We start from the raw sequence: 21,744 nt of genomic DNA, 5'->3' as shown, positions 1-21,744 counted from the left end.
ACCACCTGTGATTTCTGGAATCCGATGCACCGCTTATAAAAACATACCACGAACCTAGGCGGGAGACTAGAATAAGAATAGATTTTGGCCACGTCTGAGAAATGACAAGGTATCACTTAAACACTGTCTTGGGATCACCTCTTGATTAATAATATTGTTTAATCTAAAAGCGCTAAGTGGCACAGCGAAATATAAATTTCTAAGTGTTTTACGAGGGGTTGATCTCAGACACTCTGGTATTGGCTCGATCTCAAGGCAATTTCTTTGTCCCCCAGAGGTACCACGTGATACCCGAATGTGAGTAGAAAGTAAGACACAACACCAGCCTATACTCGTGTGGCATATAATGCTGTTCACTGAGCCCATTTCAAATTTCCTATGATGTAGTCACAGGAGTTGCCTCTCCTCTATCATTTCCCATGTCCAAGTTGCACATTGGTTTACAGATCAATTTAAAATAAATTACAATAGAGTAGTTTCCCCCCTTATCTGCAGTTTCAGTTACTCATGGTCAACCCCAGTCTTTATCCTTCAGCAATGCCTGAAAATATTAAATGGAAAATTCCAGAAATAAACAATTCTTAAGTTTTAAATTTGCACCATTCTGAGTAGTTCTCAGTTATCAGATCAACTGTCATGATATTGCAGTGCTTGTGTTCAAGTAATCCTTATTTTACTTAATAATGGCCCCAAAGCACAAGAGTAGTGATGCTGGCAATTTGGACTTGCCAAAGAGAAGCTGTAAAGTGCTTCCTTTAAGAGAAAAAGTGATCAACTTCATAAGGAAAGACAAAAAAATCTTATTCTGAGGTTGCTAAGATTCCATTCACATAACTTTTATTACAGTATATTGTTTTAATTGTACTATTTTATTATTAATTATTGTTGTTAATCTCTTACTGTGTCTAATACTGCATGTATAAGAAAAACATAGTATATAGAAGGTTCGGCACTATCTGTGATTTCAGGTATCCACTAGTGGTCTTGGAATGTATCCCCACAGATAAGGGGGGGGGGGGGGGGGGCTGTTATACTACATTTCATATTCATGATGCTGACTGAGTGGGACTAAAATTTATATGAAAGGTAATGCCCCATGCAGCCTTCAGTGGCTGAAGGCTTCATGGGACAAAATTTTTAATGCAGTATGGGTTAAGTGACTGCAGGTTGGTCCCCAGTTCTAGGTTCATTTGCCAAGGATTTGTCTATTCAAGATTTCAATACTTTATGGTTCATAAATCCAGGTTCCCTATATTTCAGGCTCCTGACATCTCTCAGCTTCAATATCGTGGTCCTACCTTAGGCAACTCCTAGATCCAAGTCCGTGATCGATTAGAAGCACAGTGCACCCAAGCTGTATAAAGGCCCAATGTACACTCTAACTTGACTTAATTGTATTTTTCAGTCTGTTCCAAGGACAGATTTGTCTGTGGATAAAAAAAAAAACCTGAATTATTCAGCAGGGAACCCTGTTACCTCCACATGAGACAAGCTAAAAACATTTTCAACTGAAAAAAATTCCTTATATTTCAAGAAAATTTCCTCATATAAGAATTACACTTGCATTAAGAATTAAACTGATCGCAAGGTACATGTCACATCTTTCCAGCATTGCTACTGAGAAAACTGAATATAGTATGCAGTATTAGATGTTCAGGAGATTTTTCATGGAATGTTTAGGGGGGGGGGGGAACAAGGGGCTTTCTGTAGATGCCGAACAACACACAATGAGCAAGTGGAATGCAATGACACTGAATGAGTTTAAGGAGAATTAATACACTAAATATCAAGATAAGATCTAGGGCTCTTTATATCAGTTAAAGAAGTTACTGTTATTATCGTGATGAAAATGAACAGTAGTACATAATTTCATAGTATTTATTTGTGATCTGCACAGCAAGTATATGATTAGAAATGAACAATACCTTGAATCTTATTCTTAAAGTGGTATAGATAGCTACTCCAGTATCAATATGACGAGGTATTATTAGCCGTGGTTCAGCAGCTAAGACATACAAATGCCGAAAGGCCTGCAGATGATACCTGCAATATAAGAAAAAAAAAATTGAACTACTATAATTACAGCATATTTTACTACATAAACATAAGACAAAAAATTGTCAATATATATATATTACTGCATAATGTGTAGCCCCACGGAAATGGGATGTACTTCCAAAAGTACTAGGCTACCAATGAAAGACTATTAGAAGTTCAATTTTAGATGCTGACTAGAGGGCTTTTTCTCAACTGGTTCCCAAGTTAGTTCATCTCAATTTCCCCCTAATATGGAAATTTGAATTTCTAACACAGCATTTAACTTGTGGAGACACTATGAGCTAAATCAATGACAAATATTCCCATTGATTTAGATATCACTGTCTTCAAGAGTCTAGGGTTTAATTCCCACTAACGAGACCTCAATAAAGACCAAAATTTGTCTGGATAGTGGTTCTGTCCATAATCCACACAAAATATAACGTCCTAAAGGAAGTGTGCTGTGCATTATAGGATAGTAGGCAATGTAATGTGACGTCATCTGCCTATATAGAACATGTAGCCTATTCATGTGCACCAACTTAGGTAAAGGATAAAAACAAGAACATAATTTCTCTTAAGTAGAATTTATAATTTACTTTGTAAGCAAGTGTGGGGAAAAAAACTTGGTACTACTTCTCTCATTCAGAGTATTTTAATCATATAGTGATATATAATTTTCTTAGTTCTCAGTATCTCTACAAGACTGACTCCTGCTGATGAGACCTTAATCAGATTTCCCATGGACCTTTTCTATCAAAATTCAGACCCTCTGCTTCAACTGGAATAATATAACTTGAGAAAGGGAGAATGATCAAAACTGAAGAAGCCGTAAGACAACACAATCAAATGGGGGAAAGGAACATGCTTTCTTCAAAATGAAAAAGTTAAAAGACTTGTATAAAGAGAGAAACTGGTTCATAGTAAACCAGTGCAATGGTATAGATGCAGGACATTAGAAACATCACCACAGAAAAAGAACTGGAAAGACAGAAACAAATTTTAAAATAAGAATACAGCAGTACTTAGTAGATGATCCTTCAGCTGCATTATTCAACACAGAGTTCATACAGTCCACAAAGAAAGGGCTCTCACCTAAATGTGTGGATGGTGAAGACATGTCCACCACACAGCACGTTCATGATCCTTTTCAGAAACACTATGAACAACTGTTTAAAGCCTATAACACTGTAGGAAATTATAACCCTTGGAACAATAATGCTTTTCCTGTTCCCATCCAAGATGAGTCAAAACCAATTACACAGCTGAAATTACTATAGCTGAGGCTTTTAATAATGGCTAGAAGCCTTTTGCTCACCTCTGTGTGCTGGAGGATGTGCAACATCAAGAGATGTCAGATATTGTCAAATTCTTGAGTCAGATCCACTGAGAGTATCACCATTGGACGTTTTTTCATATTAATTAGGTGGAGTAGATCATATGACTGAATCAGATTATACCCTACTGCTTGGCCTGAAACCATACACCTGTTTGCTTTTTGATTATGTATCTCATTCTTGCTTTGTGCATGTCATTGATAATATGAAAAAGATCTCGTAGTCAATACAGGATCGAGAAAGAAGCCCCCTGCTGTTGGTTGAAATATGATCTCTGTTAGGTTTTGGAATGAGGTTCACATGGCTGAGATACAAATTCACTTGCTATGCGACCTGTAAAGAGAAAGGAATAAGATAGTAGAACTAGAATGGGAAGGATCCCAAGTTTTGCAGTAGAATTATATCCCTAGACCAAATTTAACTTCTTCAACTTGTACGTTGAAGAAACATACAAGTTGAAGTGACTTGTATGACATCATGAAGAAAATAAAGGATTAGCAAACACAGATGACATAATAGGCAATTTGAGGGATAATGATCAAGATGCAAATTAAAAATTTCTGTAAGATGGAATCTCAGAAGCATTCTCTTTGGATTAATCCCTAAAAGGGAACTTCTCACATGCTTGCACCTGTCCAATACTATCAAATCAAGAACATATACATAAAAGCATCCTCTTCTTCAACCTGATTCAGTCCACTTCTAGACAAAGGTATGCCTCAATTTTTTTTATTCCATTCTATTTTCAGCTTTTCTCATCCGATACTAACAATTTCATCTTGCCATCTCTTCCCTGGTTTTCCCCTTTTGTCTATTAACATGCATTCATCTCTGTTCTGTCAATTTATTATGTCAGCTCATCTTCATCTTGAATGCATCATGTACAGATGATGATAATGTTCAGTACACCCATCTTTTATCTTATCAAATGACAGGGTATCCTGTCTTTAAGTGTCACGCCAAGCATGTTCCTTCCATTCTTCTGGGCATGACAATGAAACCAGAAATGAAACATGGCAAATGCCATTTCGTGGCATTTGCCATGTTTCATTTCTGGTTTCTATCTTCCCCTTTCTTCTTACATGCAGTGCAAACGAGGGCTTCCCTGTTCATGTTCTCTATACTGTATTTATTTGGCTAGGAAGCCAGTATCACCTCCATTCAAGGGTACAGCAGTAAAGTGGTTTCTACCCACAGCTTGCAGGGAGCAATGGTTGAGGCCACACCTTAAAAAAATCTAAAATATCAGAAATGCACCAAAAAATTTCAAAACGATTTAAAAACATCAGAGGTCTGTGTAATATAAAAAGCTTCTAAACAGACTTCACTAATATCCATGGTCTTAATTCTAATATCAATGAGGTGAACACCTATATGTGCATTTTTTTTTTTTCTGCCGCCCAATACCACATAATTGCTACAACCTCTAGATCAGGGTATAATTGAGACTTTTAAAACATATCATGTCAGACGAACATTTCAGTATGTTTTGAACAAGCTAAATAATGATAAAACATTGTCAGTTATGGATGTGTGGAAAAAATTTTCAATTATGGATTGTATTGATCAGGTTCGATTATCGTTATCTGAATCGAGACCAGAAACTATGAATGCATGCTGGAAAGCTATTTGGCCCATATGTGTTAAACAGAATGCTCCTGTTCCCTTCAATCATACTGCAGAATTCCCCAATATAATAAGTTTGGCATGTGAAATTGGCGGAGAAGGATTCGATGATCTTACGTCGGAAGATATTGAAGAATTGTTAATCGATAAACCTCTTAGCGAAGATGAAATAGTGGAGATTGTTTCTGAGACTCCTGAAAGCAAAGAAGTTAATGATAATGATCAAGATAATCCTACTTTTACTGCTGATATTATCAAAGAAGGTCTTAAACTGGCCAGTAATTTAGGCAATTATTTTGCCTGACATGATCCAAATGAAGAACGTGCTGGGAAGTTCACTGAGCTTAAGTTGTTAATGTCTTCATACAGAGAATTATATCACGACTTATCTAAAGCATCAACACAGCGATTAATAACTGAGTTCATGCCTAAAACTACTGAAACAACCAGTGGTACATTTGTTCAAGACATGACAAGAAGAATTCCACAAGTTGAGGCAGAAGTCGATGAGATAATACTATATCTAGTAGTTCTAGTGATATTACAGTCTCACGAAAACGAAAGCTTTCGCGTTTATTGTCAGAAAATGATAGCGAATAACATAATTTTTTTATAGAATCCTTAGCAAACAACTGAAATGAATATGTTTTTTTTTAAGTTATTAAAATTCATAATATGTACGTGTGTTCTTCATGAAATGTAAATAAAAATCTTATGATCCTAACAAATTTAATGTTTGTTTTTTTCATATTTTGCTTATATTTCAGGTTTGAAACCAATCTTCACTTTTTCTATGGAGTCAGTAGTTCTTTTTACGCGAATTCTATTTATGCGTAATTTTTAGGAACGTATCTATGGCGTAAAAAGAGGTTTAGGTGTATTTATATATCGAGAAAAATTGGGGGATGCTGCAGTTCCACAGTGCCTATGCATTAGTCACCCCCTGCTGATGACCAAATCTGTGCACAGCAGTCAACATGTGGCTGAATCAAAGCCTTATAAAGAGGGATAATAACCTCCCTAACTTTACATGCAACAGATTCTTCAGCATCCAAGAGAAGCTATCTTGCATTATGTCCTCAGAATTTCAAATCTGTATATCTATAATCAACCCCAGATCCCCAGCCTCATCAATTTCCTGTAAATTAGTACCATCAATGATATATGAAGTGATCTTTTCATCCCAAAGTTTATTACCTTACATTTTGCAACATAGAATTGATCCTTTGCCCACACTGCGAATTTATTTAAATCATCCTGTAAGATATCTATATCATCTTTATCAACTACTATCCTTCCTAGTTTTGCATCATCATCTGAATATCCCCTTTCAAATCTTCTACTATATCATTAATGTACAAATTAAAAAGTATAAAAAGTGGTCATAGTACAGAACCCTAGGGCACTCCACTAGTCATTCTCCTTTACCTTGATTATACTCCACTACACCCCACCACTGATGTCTGCTTATCAGCCATCCTCATATCCATGCCAGCAGCCTCATATTCATTCTGATTTGTTCCAACTCGTGTAATATTTTTCTAAGTGGTATTCTGTCAAATGCCTTTGCAAAGTAAAGCAGTATAATGGTGTAGCCATTTCCTTTATGCAATTCTGCTGTCACCTTATTTTTATAAAATGTGAATAAATTACTGAGGCATGACCTACCTTTTGCATATTCCTATCCACACATTACTGAATTTTACTTTTAACCAACTTCTCCAGTATCTTAACCACCACTCCAGAGACACTAATTGGTCTGTAATTTGCTAGTTCTGTCTTGGAGCCACCTTTATGTAATGAAACTATCTTACCCTCATTCCACTTCCTTGAAATCTTGGCAGAGCTGAGACTTAGATTAAATAACTTCGTCGTCAGAGATACTGCCAATTCACTTGCACATTCTCATAGCACACAAGCAGATAATTAGGGCTATCCAGTAGTGCGCTATGGAAATTTTAACAAAAGGCTCACATCGTCGAGCAAAAAAGGCCTAACTTAGTCCTTATAATACTTATATTGAAACTTTGTAGAGCTTCTGACAGATATGATAATTCCTTACTAACTATTATAATAATGGAATTAACTCACGTAAATTATTCTTTATTCATAGAATTTTCACCTGAGTATCACAGGCATCATCAGTACAGGTACAAGGCTAATTAAGCAATAACTGTTATATTCACAAAGCGCCACCTAAGTAGCTAAGGTTAAATTTCCTAAATTTATTTAATTATTTAAATTTAATTATTTAGTTATTTAATTATTTAAATAATAATTTTAAAAAAATTTATTTTTATTTATATATACACACACACACAATTATATGTTAGGAAAGATATGCTGCTTTATAAAGTATATGATAATTCCTGTAGGATATCAATCATTAATGTTAGATCTTTTAAAAATTCCAAATTGAGAAGTCAGTTTAAAAAACCCTTATATTTATCGTTCGATGCAAAATGCTTGATAAAGCTGGGTAATTTCTCAACAAAGCAAGAGCCGTTCGTAAACTGCAAGCTGCCCATCGTGGTCCAAACACATGGCCGATCTTTAAAATTTCAATACCAAGGTCTCTTACAATTGTATTTAATTCTCATTGATTTTTTGGTGATTGATGATAAAAAGCATATAATTTATCCATAAATATTTCAAAATGATTTATTTCTTCAATATTTTTTATCGAATCGTCTAATGTTAAGTGTAAACGATCAGTGCAATGCCAAATCACAACATTGAGAAATTTTTGTAGAAGTTTGATTGCAACACCTGAATTTTTTCCTAACATTACACTAGCTCCATCAGAACAAAATGCAATGAAATGATTTTTTATATAGTTATCAGAAAATCCATATGAATTTAAAGTAGCAATTATAGTAGCATGTATACATTCCACGATGGTATTTTCTAGTTCTACAAGATTATTAAACAAGAACAAGGGACTTGCAAATTTGAGAAAAAAATAACAAAGGGCTTGCGTGAGCCCCTTATAGCTCACCACTGGGGCTATCTATTCCTTCAACTATCGGCCGAAGTGGCACGTTTTGTTTATGTACTTTAGGAACACCATATATTCTGGGAGAATGGGTGTAATGGGATATAAGTTTTTTAACCGTGTCTGACAGCCAAGAAGTGACAGACTTAAGTAATTTCTCAGTTTTTTTCTTTATTCTGTTAGTTGGGTTATAGTTTACAAGATGATAGGTGCTGTTATCGGAGACCAGTTGATTCATCTATGGATGGATGTTGACCTGTCAAAGACGACAGTGGCATTACCTTTATCCGATTTTGTTATAATTAAATCTTGATTAGCTTTCAATGACTTGATTGCTTTCTGTAAGATTGCTATGCAAGGTTTTCTTATTATTCAGAACATTGCTGGTTTTTAATAGAATTTTTTCGGCTATATTAATAGGAAGAGACCTAATGCGTCTTTCTATGTGGTATATAAAATCCAATTTATTAACAGTTTTAGGTGCTATTGCAAAGTTAAGGCCTTTATCCAGTAGTGCAGGTTGGCTTATTTAAGGTGTGGTTTGATAAATTGATCACATGACTCTTGCTGGTAGGTGGTTGGTCGCTCCTTGTCTCACTTGTTTGTTGTTCACTGTTGGAGCTGTTAACCGGAGAGGAGATCTCCTGATTGGTTGGATTCATATGATTGGAAGTCACATTTCGGCATAGTTTCAAAATGTGAAATTTGGCCTTAAGTTTTTCTTTATCATTTTCTAGGATATATTTAGCCAAATTGTTAGTAATTCTTTCAAGCACATGTAGAATATCTGGATTTATATAACTTGATAGTTCAGATTGCAATTTTGAAACCATTTTGAGTTATTGCTAGATTTTTGCAGGCTGTTTGGATTTGCTCTCTAAGTATCGCTTTTTCTGTGCGCACATAGATACAAAGTGCTTTAGCAGATGTAAATTTCTTTTTCAGCTTGATGCAGCTAGGAATAAGATTACTGTCTCTTCATCTCTTTAAAAAGGCCAGCCGATTGATCAAAAGGGAAATACGTATCTTTAGCTTACCATACCGATTGCAACACTTGTGAGTAATCTCCATGGATGATAAAATGGCCTAAAAGAAAGGAAAAGAATTGAATCCAGTTAGATTTGAAACCTAACACTGTAGTACTAGTAACAGTATTTCATGTGCCAGTGACTTTGAATTGATCTTGTGTGAGGTGGAATTTAACAAAATCAAATACAAAGTGGGGTGTTATTACAGACCTGGTGGATCAGTTGCTAGTGATGAAGAAACGTACTACCAAATAGAAAGGATGGGCATGAAAAGAGTAATCATAACGGGAGATTTTAATTACCAAACATTGATTGGGTAGCAGTAAATCTCACGAGAAGAATGAAACCAAATTTAATGAGATGGTGCGAGACAACATCCTCAAGCAGCATGTGACAGAAGGAATTCGAAGTCAAAGAGTGTTAGATTTGATTATAGTGTCAGAGGGTCTTTCAGTTAAAGAGATAACTATTCTTCTTCTGGTTGGTGACAATGATTGTGCAGTATTCACTTGGGAATGGTGCATGCTGAACTACAAAGCAGGAAATTGTGACCAGCTGAGGAGTATACCGAGTTCAGTGCAATGACTTGCTCGAGGGGAAGAATATCGACAGTGCATGGGAAGCATTTTAAAAAAATACTTAAATGATGCAATAACAGAATGTGTTCCGAGAGTTCTGAGAATAAAGAGAATATGAGTCAAATGGATGTGTAATCTTATTAAGCAGGAGATTTTTAAAAAAGGATGATGTAGAAAGAATACCATATGCATAAGGATGTTGTCCTTCATGAAAATTATAAGCAGACCAGAAGACTCACAACTGCTGTACAGAAAGCTAAGTCTGAGTATGAAAAGAAACTGGTTTTAAAAGCTAAAGGCAATCTTCGAGAATTCTATCAATATGCTGAAAGTAAAAGAAAGAATGAACATGAAAGTGATGAATGCAGAAGAGGTTATTCAACTAATGAATACCCATTTTGCTAAAAGCTATCAACCTAGTTCACTGCTACCTCTTCACTGGATGAAAGAACTCAAGTGGATGTAGAGGAGATATTAGAGCTATTGCAAAAACTGAAACAGAATTTAGCAATAGGGCTAATGGGATATCAGCACGGGTGTTAAAAGAGTTTTCAACTGAAATGGCTATTCCTTTGACCAGGCTATATAACTTGAGTCTTAGAACAGAGAAGATTCCACGGGAGTGGAAAGAATGTATGGTAATCACATAACATAAGGTGGTGCAAAGACTGATGTATCCAACTATCGACCAATTAGCATCTCAGGAGTGAAGATTTTGGGAAAATTGGGTTTACTAAGGGAAGATCATATTTTAGCAACTTGCTCATATTCTATAATAATGTTACCATTGAACTAGAAATCATTATACTGTTAGATTTTGCTAAGGCTTTTGACAGAATACAACACTGAAGACTGTTGCATATAGTGGATATGCAACAGTCTTCAATGGGTTTTGGGTTTTGATTATAAAATATTAGCATGGATAAGAGGATGGGCTGACTGATAGATATCAAAAGATGGTACATTCATCCCTTGACTTACATCCATTCGAGTTATGTCAGTTCGAAGATACATCTGTAATCCCATAAGGAATTAAATAACATTTTCAACTATATTTTCAAACAAGACACAAGTGAGCTTAAAGTAAAAAGCTTTCTATTTAGGAACAATGCATTCAGCAGCAAACTCCCTTGCCAGTCGGCACATTTTCAAAAGTTCCTCTTTTGATTTTGTGTTTGAGAAACAGGTTATTTATGTATTTATCGTAAAATATTTTGCGATATTTGGTGCAACATAGCCCCTACACACCCAATCAAAAAACCTAGTGAAGAATCACAGAAAAAGAGGCGAGCAATTGATCTTGAAATGAAGTTGCAAGTTATAACACAACGTGATGCTGGTAAGCCCGTCAGTGTGACTGCACATGACTTCGGATGGTCCCATTCTACAGTGATGACCATTTTGAGAAATAAGGTGGGGGTGGGGGGGGGGGGGGGTGGGGGGGGGGGGGGGTGGGGGGGGGGGGGGGTGGGGGGGGGGGGGGGTGGGGGGGGGGGGGGGTGGGGGGGGGGGGGGGTGGGGGGGGGGGGGGGTGGGGGGGGGGGGGGGTGGGGGGGGGGGGGGGTGGGGGGGGGGGGGGGTGGGGGGGGGGGGGGGTGGGGGGGGGGGGGGGTGGGGGGGGGGGGGGGTGGGGGGGGGGGGGGGTGGGGGGGGGGGGGGGTGGGGGGGGGGGGGGGTGGGGGGGGGGGGGGGTGGGGGGGGGGGGGGGTGGGGGGGGGGGGGGGTGGGGGGGGGGGGGGGTGGGGGGGGGGGGGGGTGGGGGGGGGGGGGGGTGGGGGGGGGGGGGGGTGGGGGGGGGGGGGGGTGGGGGGGGGGGGGGGTGGGGGGGGGGGGGGGTGGGGGGGGGGGGGGGTGGGGGGGGGGGGGGGTGGGGGGGGGGGGGGGTGGGGGGGGGGGGGGGTGGGGGGGGGGGGGATAAATATGAGAATAATCTTCTTGAACGGTAGGCTATATATAGTAGAGTGGTGTGGGTAATATCACAATGGGAAAATGGACAATGAGGCCTATTTGTGCCTATCTATGATCACACAAAATGTTCTACCAAGGAAGACATGGAAGAATTTTTTGAGGTATTAGAGAGGGTAGCTGGCTCAATGAAAAAGGAAAATTTGGTCCTTGTTGGAGATCTAAACAGTTGAGTAGCAAATGATTACCAGACACACAGAAATGTTTTGAAAAAATTTGGAGAAGAATACAAAGCTAATAATAATGGTAAATGCCTGTTGGATTTCTGTTCAGGACATGAATTATTTATTACTAACACCATAAGAGAAAATGTGCACAAATTCCCATGGAGAGAAGATGCAAAAAATAAATGTCTCATTGATTATGTTATAATTGATAGTAATGTTTACCCACAGGTTCAGGACACAAGAGTATACAGAGGATTTGAAATAGGAAGTGATCACTATTCAGTTTTGGCCAGGATAAAACTGAATTTCACACTGAAAAGAAGTGTAAAAAAGCTTTACAATGAATCAAGGTTGAGCAGCTTTCAGAAGTGAACTGTAGTCTCAAATACATAAACATCACTGAAGAAAAAAATGAAAGAATTTGAAAACAAGAACCAAACCTTGGAGATTCAATGGCAAATCCTGAAGAAAACACTGATTCAGTCAGAAAGGCATGTGGTGAGGTTGTCTGTAAGGATTGAAAAATCAGAACTCCATGGTGGATTCAGGAAGTTGAAGTGGCAGTCAAGGAAAAGAAGAAAGCATATCGAAAGTTACTGGCTAGTAAGTCAGTAACTTTCAATATGCTTTTCTCCATATTCTGCTCTTAGAGAAAACAGAGAAAATTTAAGAAAGAAAAGCACTGTATATAAAACTAGCTAACAAAAGTCATGGGAAGACTTTGGTAAGAACACGAAAATAAATATCAGGAAAGTGGCTAAATATTCTGGAGGATAGTGAAAAAAGTTTAGAAATGAAGGAAAGAGTACTGTAAAAAGAATCAGAGATGATAAAGGTGACACGAGAGCTGAAGATAATGTCTGGAGTAATTACTTTGGAAGACTGCTAAATGAAACAAGTAGTGTCAACAGGCGATAGAAAATGCCTAACAGGAATGCAGTCAAGAATTCACATCCATACGTGAAGTAGATGAAATTCAGGCCAGAAATGCTCAAATATGGATGTATAAAAGTTTTGCAGCTGCTGCATAGCATACTTCAGAAGGCCTGGTCAGAGGGTCAAATGTCAGAGAACTGGAGCAGAGCTCTCATAGTATCCATCTATAAAAAGGGAAGGGAAGAAAAATGTGGAAGGGAAGCTTGGTAGAGAACAAGCTGGACTCAGGCCAAATAGAGGTTGTCAGTATCAGCAGCATTCCTGATTACCCTACTTATCTTTGCATCATCAGCAAATAGCTGTATGTCACTTGTCAAATGCTTTCCAATATCATTAACATATAGATTGAATAACAGTGGACCAAGAACTGATCCTTGTGGTTCACCACTGGTTATTTTATTTATTTTAGGAATCTATGCACTGAAATGCAGTGCCTTTGCCCCAATAGGCCAGAAAGGCTAAAGCCAAAATACATGAAGATCTATTCCACTCTGGTACGAAGTATTCTAGAAGTCATTTATTGGTGATGACGCCAAGCCAACAGTGTGCCCTGCAAAGCTGTAAGTGACAAGATTTTAATGTCTGCTGAAGTAATGCCTAAAGAAGTCAAGTCTTTGTAACTCTAACTGTATCATGCACCATGAAGGGAGATGGTAGCACTAGTGAAATGAGGAGCTGCCCCAAACTCCTCTTCAATATGTCGAGCAAGATCTATATCCTGCCCATAATATGAGACTTTGTTCCTATGACTGACACAAAGTGGGCATCCAATACCCACTATCTATGCATCAATAACCCAAACTCTTTCACCCTTCTTTGCAATTAAATCAAGCTCTAAAAAGAGAATCTAAAACCATATTTTGTATTTGGTGCAAGTTTTTCCCACTTGGTTAGACTATAAATTAAAGATGCTAAGAAATTATATTCTTGGATCAATCTTTTATCCAAGTGTAAGCAAACAAAATATGAACATGAAGTATCTTCACAACTGAGTTACTTGTATATAGAGGATAATGACTTCACATCTATTGCCTCAGTATTCCATAATGTAAAGCACAAGCCCTTTATGTGTATATTGTTATGCATTATGGGAAGGTCCACTATCTAGACCTGCATTATTTCAACCTTGGTATCACTTCTGGGGCTGGTTCCCACTAATTAGACCTCAATAAATGTCCTTCCTAAAAAGAAACTACAAAAATCAGTAGACCATCAAAGATGTGGTTATCACCGACAACTAATTGTTGAATATAATTTACAAATTTTATTAAAGAAAGCTAAAACTATGGCATTCTGGGATTTTAGTTAATATTAACTAAATGGTAACTAAAACCAGACCGATAAATAAATAACACGATTTCAATATTTAAAATAAAGCATTTGATACTGATAAAGCTAATAAATTGCATTCCTTCTAAAAAATCTTTGGTAGTACTATAAGATGAAGGACAAGCAGATGAAATGCAGTTTCTTAGAGAAGTAAAAATGCAAGAAAATGGATAGAATAAAATGACAAAATAAAAAATGAATTACAAATACATGCAATAAATATGTCAAAAGATTTGAAGAGAACATATACAACAAATTAAAGATGAAAGAATACTCAAGGAAATAATAAATATAAACCTAAAGGGGGGGGGGGTGACATAGAAAGATATAAAAATAATCAAGGTATAATCCATCAGATGTTGAAACAGTTCAAGTCTATATTTTAAATAAAGAGAACCATGAATAAAGCAGAGGTCACCTAATGAAACTGAATAAAAAAATTATTACATTTTGCAGTACATTAAATTTCATTTATTCTATTTGTACCTTTTGACTTATGATGTATAATCTTAACTTGTTAAAGTCATTAAAATTCATTATTATTAATAAATTTATATCCTGTTTTCTACAACATGTCATGTGAATTACTATGTTTAATTTCTACTATGACTATGCATTCAAACAGATACTACATGGGAAACCTATAATTCAGGGATCTTCAACCTTTTAGACAGAGCGGGCTGCATTAAAAATTTAAATGAAGCCTGCAGGCCACTAGGCTATACTGTGGTATTTAGAATTGTAAGATGCTTTCCAGATTCACAAGGAAAGCTATGCATTTGATACTTTACATAAAATCCTATAAAAATAAACAAACTCAGCTTTAAGAGCGTAGGTAGGAGTTGGGCTCATGATAAGTAAATACAACCAATACTAACATCAAACAGAGTGTGCACCAGTTGATCTTTGGATCGTAGCACGTATTTAGGTCATTCATATGCAACGAGATGTCAGTCTCAAAGGCAAAGTCTGTCATCCACTTCGGATCGTTAAATTTCGTAATCGGATTCCCCTTGGTTTGCATGAACTGCTATACTTCATTAAAAGATGATTTAATGAAGAAAACATTCATTTTTTACAATGTCAATGTTTTTATTCCTTGACCAGCTTGTCGATGTTGGTCCATAATCTGAGTTCTTGTCTTCAACTTCACATGCTTCATTCTGGAGAAGAACTGCTCACATAAGTATGTGCTTCCTAACAAAGCGCACATCTTCAAAGCATGCCGGCAAAGATTAGGGAATGTGTCCTCAGACATATAGTGTTTGTAAAATGTAAGCAAGGGCACATTGAATAATTTTTCTCTCAAAGAAGAGTTTGTTTTGGAGTTCAAGCAGCTCCATTTGTACTGAGCCTAGCATTTCGGCAGAATTGACACTGAATAGCATTGAAAATAAATCTAAAGAAGACTATTGGTTATGAAAATCACTAAATCTCTCTTCGAATTCACTTCGCAACAAGGCTAATTTTATAGTGTATTCATCAAAAGATGAACAGTTGGACTCAGCGAGAAGCTGAAAATGAGTTAAGTCTTTTTTTGCGAGTTGTGCCTCCCAAAGCTTTAATGTGATCAAACAGAGTGTGCACCAGTTGATCTTTGGATCGTAGCACGTATTTAGGTCATTCATATGCAACAAGATGTCGGTCTCAAAGGCAAAGTCTGTCATCCACTTCGGATAGTTAAATTTCGCAATCGGATTCCCCTTGGTTTGCATGAACTGCTATATTTCACTCCTTAAGTCAAAGACTCTTTTAAGAATCTTCCCTCTGCTCGACCAACATACGACTATAATAAACCACATAGCCGTGATCTGCTTCACACGCTTGGAATTGGCGATGATTCAATCCTCTTGCACTAATAATGTTGATGACAGTCACAATAACTTCCATGACATTCTCAAATCCAATAGTTTCACACACAAATTCTCCTGATGGATTAAACAGTGGTAATGGACGAAATCTTTTCCTCCTAGTTCCTGTTCTTTCCATAAAAGTGCAACAACCCCTTCATTCTTTCCCACCATAGCAGGGGCACCATCACCCCTCGAGGTTGGTTAAGCTGAGGTTGAAACGCTGGAGCGTTTTCTTGGCGGCTTCAAGAATATCAGTGTCTTTCGTTGTTCCCTTCATAGGTGCGAGCGCTAACAGTTTTCTTCTGTCACACTGAATTGTTGATCAATGCCATAGACAAAGATAGCCAGCTGTGCTGTATCCTTCACATCTGTGCTCTCATCTAAAGCAAGTGAATATGACATAAATTGGGACGACTGTTTTTTTTTTTAAAGTTTCTTCAATGTTATTGGCAAGTTCTTTGACATGTCGTGCTACAGTTACCCCAGACAAACTCAGTTTTTTAAACATTTCCCTATTTGGACACAGAATATCCCCAGCAGCGATGAGACACTCTTTCACAAACTTGCCGTCCAAGAAGGCTTTTAATTTTTCAGCAATTTTTTCAGCTATTACATAACTTACTTTGACTCAAGATTCGCTCTCTTTCCTCTGCCATTTAAATGTACCCTGCTGGCATTTTAAAATAATTTGGAGACAGTTCACTTTGTCCATACGAAGCCACCCTTGAAGGTGATCGAAACTGGATGCATGCTTTTGTCTCATCAAGTCGTTTTATATTGTATTCTTTTGATACTGACACTGACTCATGACAAATTAAGCACACTGTCTTATCGTCGATCAGCACAAAAAATGTCCACTTTTCATTAAAAACCCCGACAAGAATCACTTAATTTACACTTTTTACTTGTAGATGCCATAGTGATGGAAGGTGAACAAAATGAAAAAAATTATCCAAAATGGTTGTGTAATGGTTATTATCCAAAGAATATGTCTCACACTAATGATAAAAGTCTGGCAATATAAAACCACAATAGGCTATGGCTGACACGATGAACCTGCATGCACTTATACACGAATATCACTGTTCGCGACTGACTGTGGATGAGATCCTCTAGTATTTATATGAAAATAATGAAGTATCGAGAACCTTCGAGATGTATCTGGAAGGCACTAGTTTACCTGCGACGTTAGTAGTAGTACTTAAGTACTGCTTGGCGCTGGTAGATGGCTGAAGAAGCATGTCTATTTAATATTTATTTTTATACGATTTTATGTAAAGTATCAAATGCACAGCGTTTCTTGTGAATCTGACAAGCATCTTACAATTCTAAATACCGTAGTATAGCTTAGTGGCCTGAGGGCATCATTGAAATTATTTTTTATTGAATCGCGTTTTAATGTTAAGTAGTTATTTTTTCAAAATGGTAAAGAGCTCTGTGGGCCACAGGTGGCCCGCTAGCCATGCATTGAAGACCTCACTATATTTATTTAGGATAATCTTTTCTATGGCCTGTAATCACCAATCTCAACAACATAACAAACTCTGCCTTTGAAAGTTCTAAAACACAATCATTACTTTAGTTCCTTGATTTCTCAATCTTTCATTGAGAAAGAAAATAATTCGTCTCTATGATTTTTACACACACACACACACACACACACACACACACACACACACACACACACACACACACACACACACACACAGAGTTAAACATTTTCCAAGGAATATCACATTAAGTTTGTATAAAGATAAGAAATAATATGACCACTAGTTACTGTCGTAATTATAATTAGAGACCTCCACTTCGAGATATTTCTATAGCATGGTCCACTTTAATTATCATCTCTAAATTTCCTTTTAAAGAAACAGGATATAGTTCACTGTGTTTTGTAATTGTAATATCAATATATAACTTTGAAACAACTCACCTGTTATCGTTACTATGAGTAGGAAATTTGGGAAAAAATGCACATATCATAGCACTGACAGCTTCAGGTGAGGTACTTAAGGTAAACCTGTTTTAACAATATGTAATGAATTAAATGATACTTCATATCAATTATATTTTCAGATAAATACCATGTTAGATTATTAATGCTATATGTAAAAAAATTCATGTAAAATAAAACCTGTTCTATGTTATGATTTAAATTTTTTTTCAGAAAAAAATTTAAGATTTGAATAAAAAGAATGTTATGTTAAAAATTATTTTCTATCAGCTGGCCTGGTTGGCAGAGTGGTTAGCGTATCCACTTTCCAGCCAAAAAGCTGCGGGTTCGAATCCCACAGTGGGCATGTATGTTTGTAATTGTCTGAAAAATACCAGTGGGTCAGTAGATGGCATTAATGTAGATGATGCGGTTTTCCCTGGTTGGTGGACTGAGTGTTGAAGGCAAAGAGTTGTAGAGTGGGCGTCTTCCCTTAATGAGTTTTTGAACTCCTTGGAGGTGTCACATAATAATAATTGTTGTACAGGCACCTCCATTGTGTCTGAAAATTCATCATGGTAGATCAAAACTATCGACATGATATCTATCATACCTCTTCTTGAACAACATAACAGACAACCCATTCCATTCATATACCACTCTCCAAATGAAAAATAAATCTAGTCCTCACACACCTACACAAATTCCAAGGATGATACCCTCTAGTCAAGTGCTGAAACACTTCCTCCTGCATCAATCCATCCTATAAAACTCTTAAGTAACTTAAGTGTTTCTATCATATTTCCTTCTTTTTGCCCACTAAAAGACTTTTGCAAGCCACAAATCCTCAATCTATCATCCTAGGGCGAGTTCCACAGATCACTTACCATCTTCGTCCCTCACCTCTGGATCCTCTCCACTACATTTCACACATACTAACTCCCTTTTCAGATAAATTTTCAGCAACTCACTATTCTACAGTCAGAGAAGGGGAAGGGGAGAGAAACAAAGTCTGCATTTCCTTGACAAACTTCTTCTCTTCAAGGATTACACATTTGCTTGTTCTGGCTTCACGGGTCTTTCCATCTTGCAGCTAGTCTTCCTCTTTTTCTTTATCTCTCTCTCCCTCTCTCTCTCTCTTTCCCTTTGGTCTATATCTATCTACCTCTTTTGGTAGCTGATATCTTTCCATCATAAATAGATGTTGTTTTCCATTTCTCTCTCTCTCTCTATTCCTTTTCATTTACATTGTAAATATCTAGTTCTTTTCTGATGTCTTCATTTCTTATATGGTCCAATTTTGTCTTGACAAACTTATCTTAAGTCATTAAAAAAAGTAATTAGCAGAATATTTCCCATTCTGTATATATATAAATTTACCCACCCCACACCATGCAAGTAACCATATTCCACCTACCTTTCAATTCATAAAAATCACCAAAAACCAAGATTACCAAGTCTTAATCTGTTGCCTCCTTCACAAACTACTTTGAAATACACTGCTGTGTTCAAACACATTAGAAACAAACACTGTGATAGGCTACAGTCTGATATCAGTTGGATAGAGGTGGATTCATTGTCTAAAATTTATACCAAACAATTTATTTCTTTGACATGTATGAATCTGCCAAATCTATCAAAAGCTGTTTCTATCTTTAAACTGATTTCTGGTATAACCACAACAAAATCTGTATTATTTTACTAGACTTTTGCCCTTTACAGAGTGGTACAGAAGTAATATGACAGTTGACAGAACAATAGTCACTATAATTTCATAAGTATTTCTTTGTTTGAGGTGTCTAAATATGATGTGTACATGCATCACATATATATACTGGCTTACAAAAGTTAAAGAACAAAAGGAAAATTACGATAACTCAAAAACTGTATGATAAATATTTTTATGAATTTGGAAAGGCAATATGATATGAGATGTCAAAGAAATATCCACAAAAATTTTAAATAGTTTAAATTCAGCAACAAATACATACATGAAGACAAGTCAAACAGAAGAGGTGAAAATGAAATTGTTTAAGTACCTCAATAAAGAATGTGTTCTCACCTAACAGGATGCCTCCCCCAAACCATCCCACTATCTTCATCATAAGTATGCCTTTCACAGATGTTGGAGGGATAATAACATGTCCCTGGTTCTCTCCAGATCAGGGCACACCTGGTATCTCTTTTTATAAAAAATGGAGACTTATCTGTAAATATCAACCCATTGGTCTTGGGTCCAGTTGACTTGGAGCATGGCCCATTTCAAATATTCTCTCCTATGGCATGGGGCTATTGGAAAGCAGACTACCAGTCGCCTAGCATGAAGACTACTTTCGTGAATCTTTCTGCACACTGTGGAGGCAGATACCAATGTTGCTGATGAAAGGTCACATCATAGCTGATTTGGGATAGTACTCCTGTTTCAGCAAGCAGATAATCAGAGATATTGGTCACCTACTGCAGTTATAGTAAATGGACTTCCTTCACTGTATCACTGGAATGCTGTTTCTGCACCACTGGAAATGGTTTGAGAATTAAGGGATGACTCACTTACAACCATCTGGATATCCCCACTTGAACTTTGGCTGGGCTCTATTCTTACGATGAACTCATTGACTAAATGATGTCTTGCAGTCATATCCAAGGATTTTGCTATCACAAAATGTCTTGTTCTCGCTACACAAATGACATAACATGGAAAAACACTCCAAAATGCAAACTTTTATGCTGTGGCTCATTTTGCATGTACATCTGCAGTGCCATTCATTTGTATATATATGACAACCAGACTCAGCATCACTTTTTAATTAATGTACATATGACTTTCATATGTTTTTCCCATTTTCCTCCCAAGTTATTGAAATTTTTCTCTTTGTTTCTTAATTTATGGAAACCACTGTATTAAGTTCTGCTAATAAATTTTTTCTTGACCATAAATTATCTTACTGTCATATTATTTCTGGGCCACCCTGTATGGCATACATCTTCAGGAATAAACCATTAAAAGGGTGTTCAAAACAAAAGCAAAATATACCTTACCTTAACAAAAATGATAAGATGATCTAACAATGGAAGTATAAAATGCCAGGAGTATCCGGAATAAAGGAGAGGAATTGGTGGCACTGATAGCATTAGCCTGACCAAAAATTATTGGAATTACTGAGACCTGGTTGACAGAAGAGGATATAACAACAGAAATAGAAGTAGCAGGGTACAGCATTTTTTGGCAGGATAGGAAGGGAAAGCGTGGTGGTAGAGTACTGTTTATGATAAGTGAAGACTTATGTCATCTAAGAGTGGAGGCTTTGGAAGGCAGTGACACTAATGATTTTGAAAGCATATGGTGTAAGATAGAGATGGGCAAGATAGGATATTTAATGGGGTGTTGCTACAAACCAAGGAACACAGAGGGTGGAGACCAGGATGTTTAGACAGTTGAGCTTGGCAAGTGTAAGAAGAATGATTGTTATGGGAGATTTTAACTACAGCAGTATAAATTGGGGAGAGGAAGATGCATGTAGCAATAAGGGAATGGAATTTCTACAATTCTTGAGGGATAAATGTCTTAGACAACATGTAATAGAGGGAACAAGAGGTTCAAGAGTTTTGGATTTGGTCATAGCATCAGTAGAGGTGATAATAACTGAGATGACATCTCTCCCACCAGTTGGAGAGAGCAACCATGTGGTTTTGACTTGGAAGATGAATAGACATGCAGGAGTATCAAAGAGACAGAAACGTATGTGGAATTATAAGGCAGGTGATTATAACAGTCTTACACATCAACTTGGGGAAGTTTCAGAGGGAGGAATTGGAAGGCCAAGATATCATTAGTGCTTGGGAAATTGTGAAGGAATATTTGTTAGCAGCAATAGCAAGCTGTATTCCACAAGTGAAGAAGAGAACACAATTTGGTGTAAAGTGGATGATAAACAATATTAAACAGGAACTGCATGCGAA

General features: G+C 37.1%; 1 protein-coding gene across 4 annotated transcripts in view; it reads right to left on the bottom strand.

Annotated features, from left to right (window-relative positions):
• The window catches only part of shtd (anaphase promoting complex subunit 1), an 844,012-nt gene that overhangs the window by 183,120 nt on the left and 639,148 nt on the right, over nucleotides 1–21,744 (bottom strand). For all 4 annotated transcript variants that reach the window (XM_090401046.1, XM_090401047.1, XM_090401049.1 and 1 more), the window contains 2 exons: nucleotides 17,785–17,871; nucleotides 1,926–2,043 (listed from right to left, as the gene is read on the bottom strand). In XM_090401046.1, the coding sequence (XP_090257172.1) occupies nucleotides 1,926–2,043; nucleotides 17,785–17,871 (205 nt within the window). The remainder of the gene's footprint in view (nucleotides 1–1,925; nucleotides 2,044–17,784; nucleotides 17,872–21,744) is intronic.

Source organism: Typopeltis vanoorti, chromosome 11 (assembly GCF_054136105.1).
Source record: "Typopeltis vanoorti isolate ZY-2024b chromosome 11, IOZ_Tvanoo_1.0, whole genome shotgun sequence".
Classification (NCBI taxonomy): Eukaryota; Metazoa; Arthropoda; class Arachnida; order Uropygi; family Thelyphonidae; genus Typopeltis; species Typopeltis vanoorti.
The sequence above is the reverse complement of the archived record's forward strand: the minus strand, read 5'-3'. Positions and strand labels throughout refer to the sequence as shown.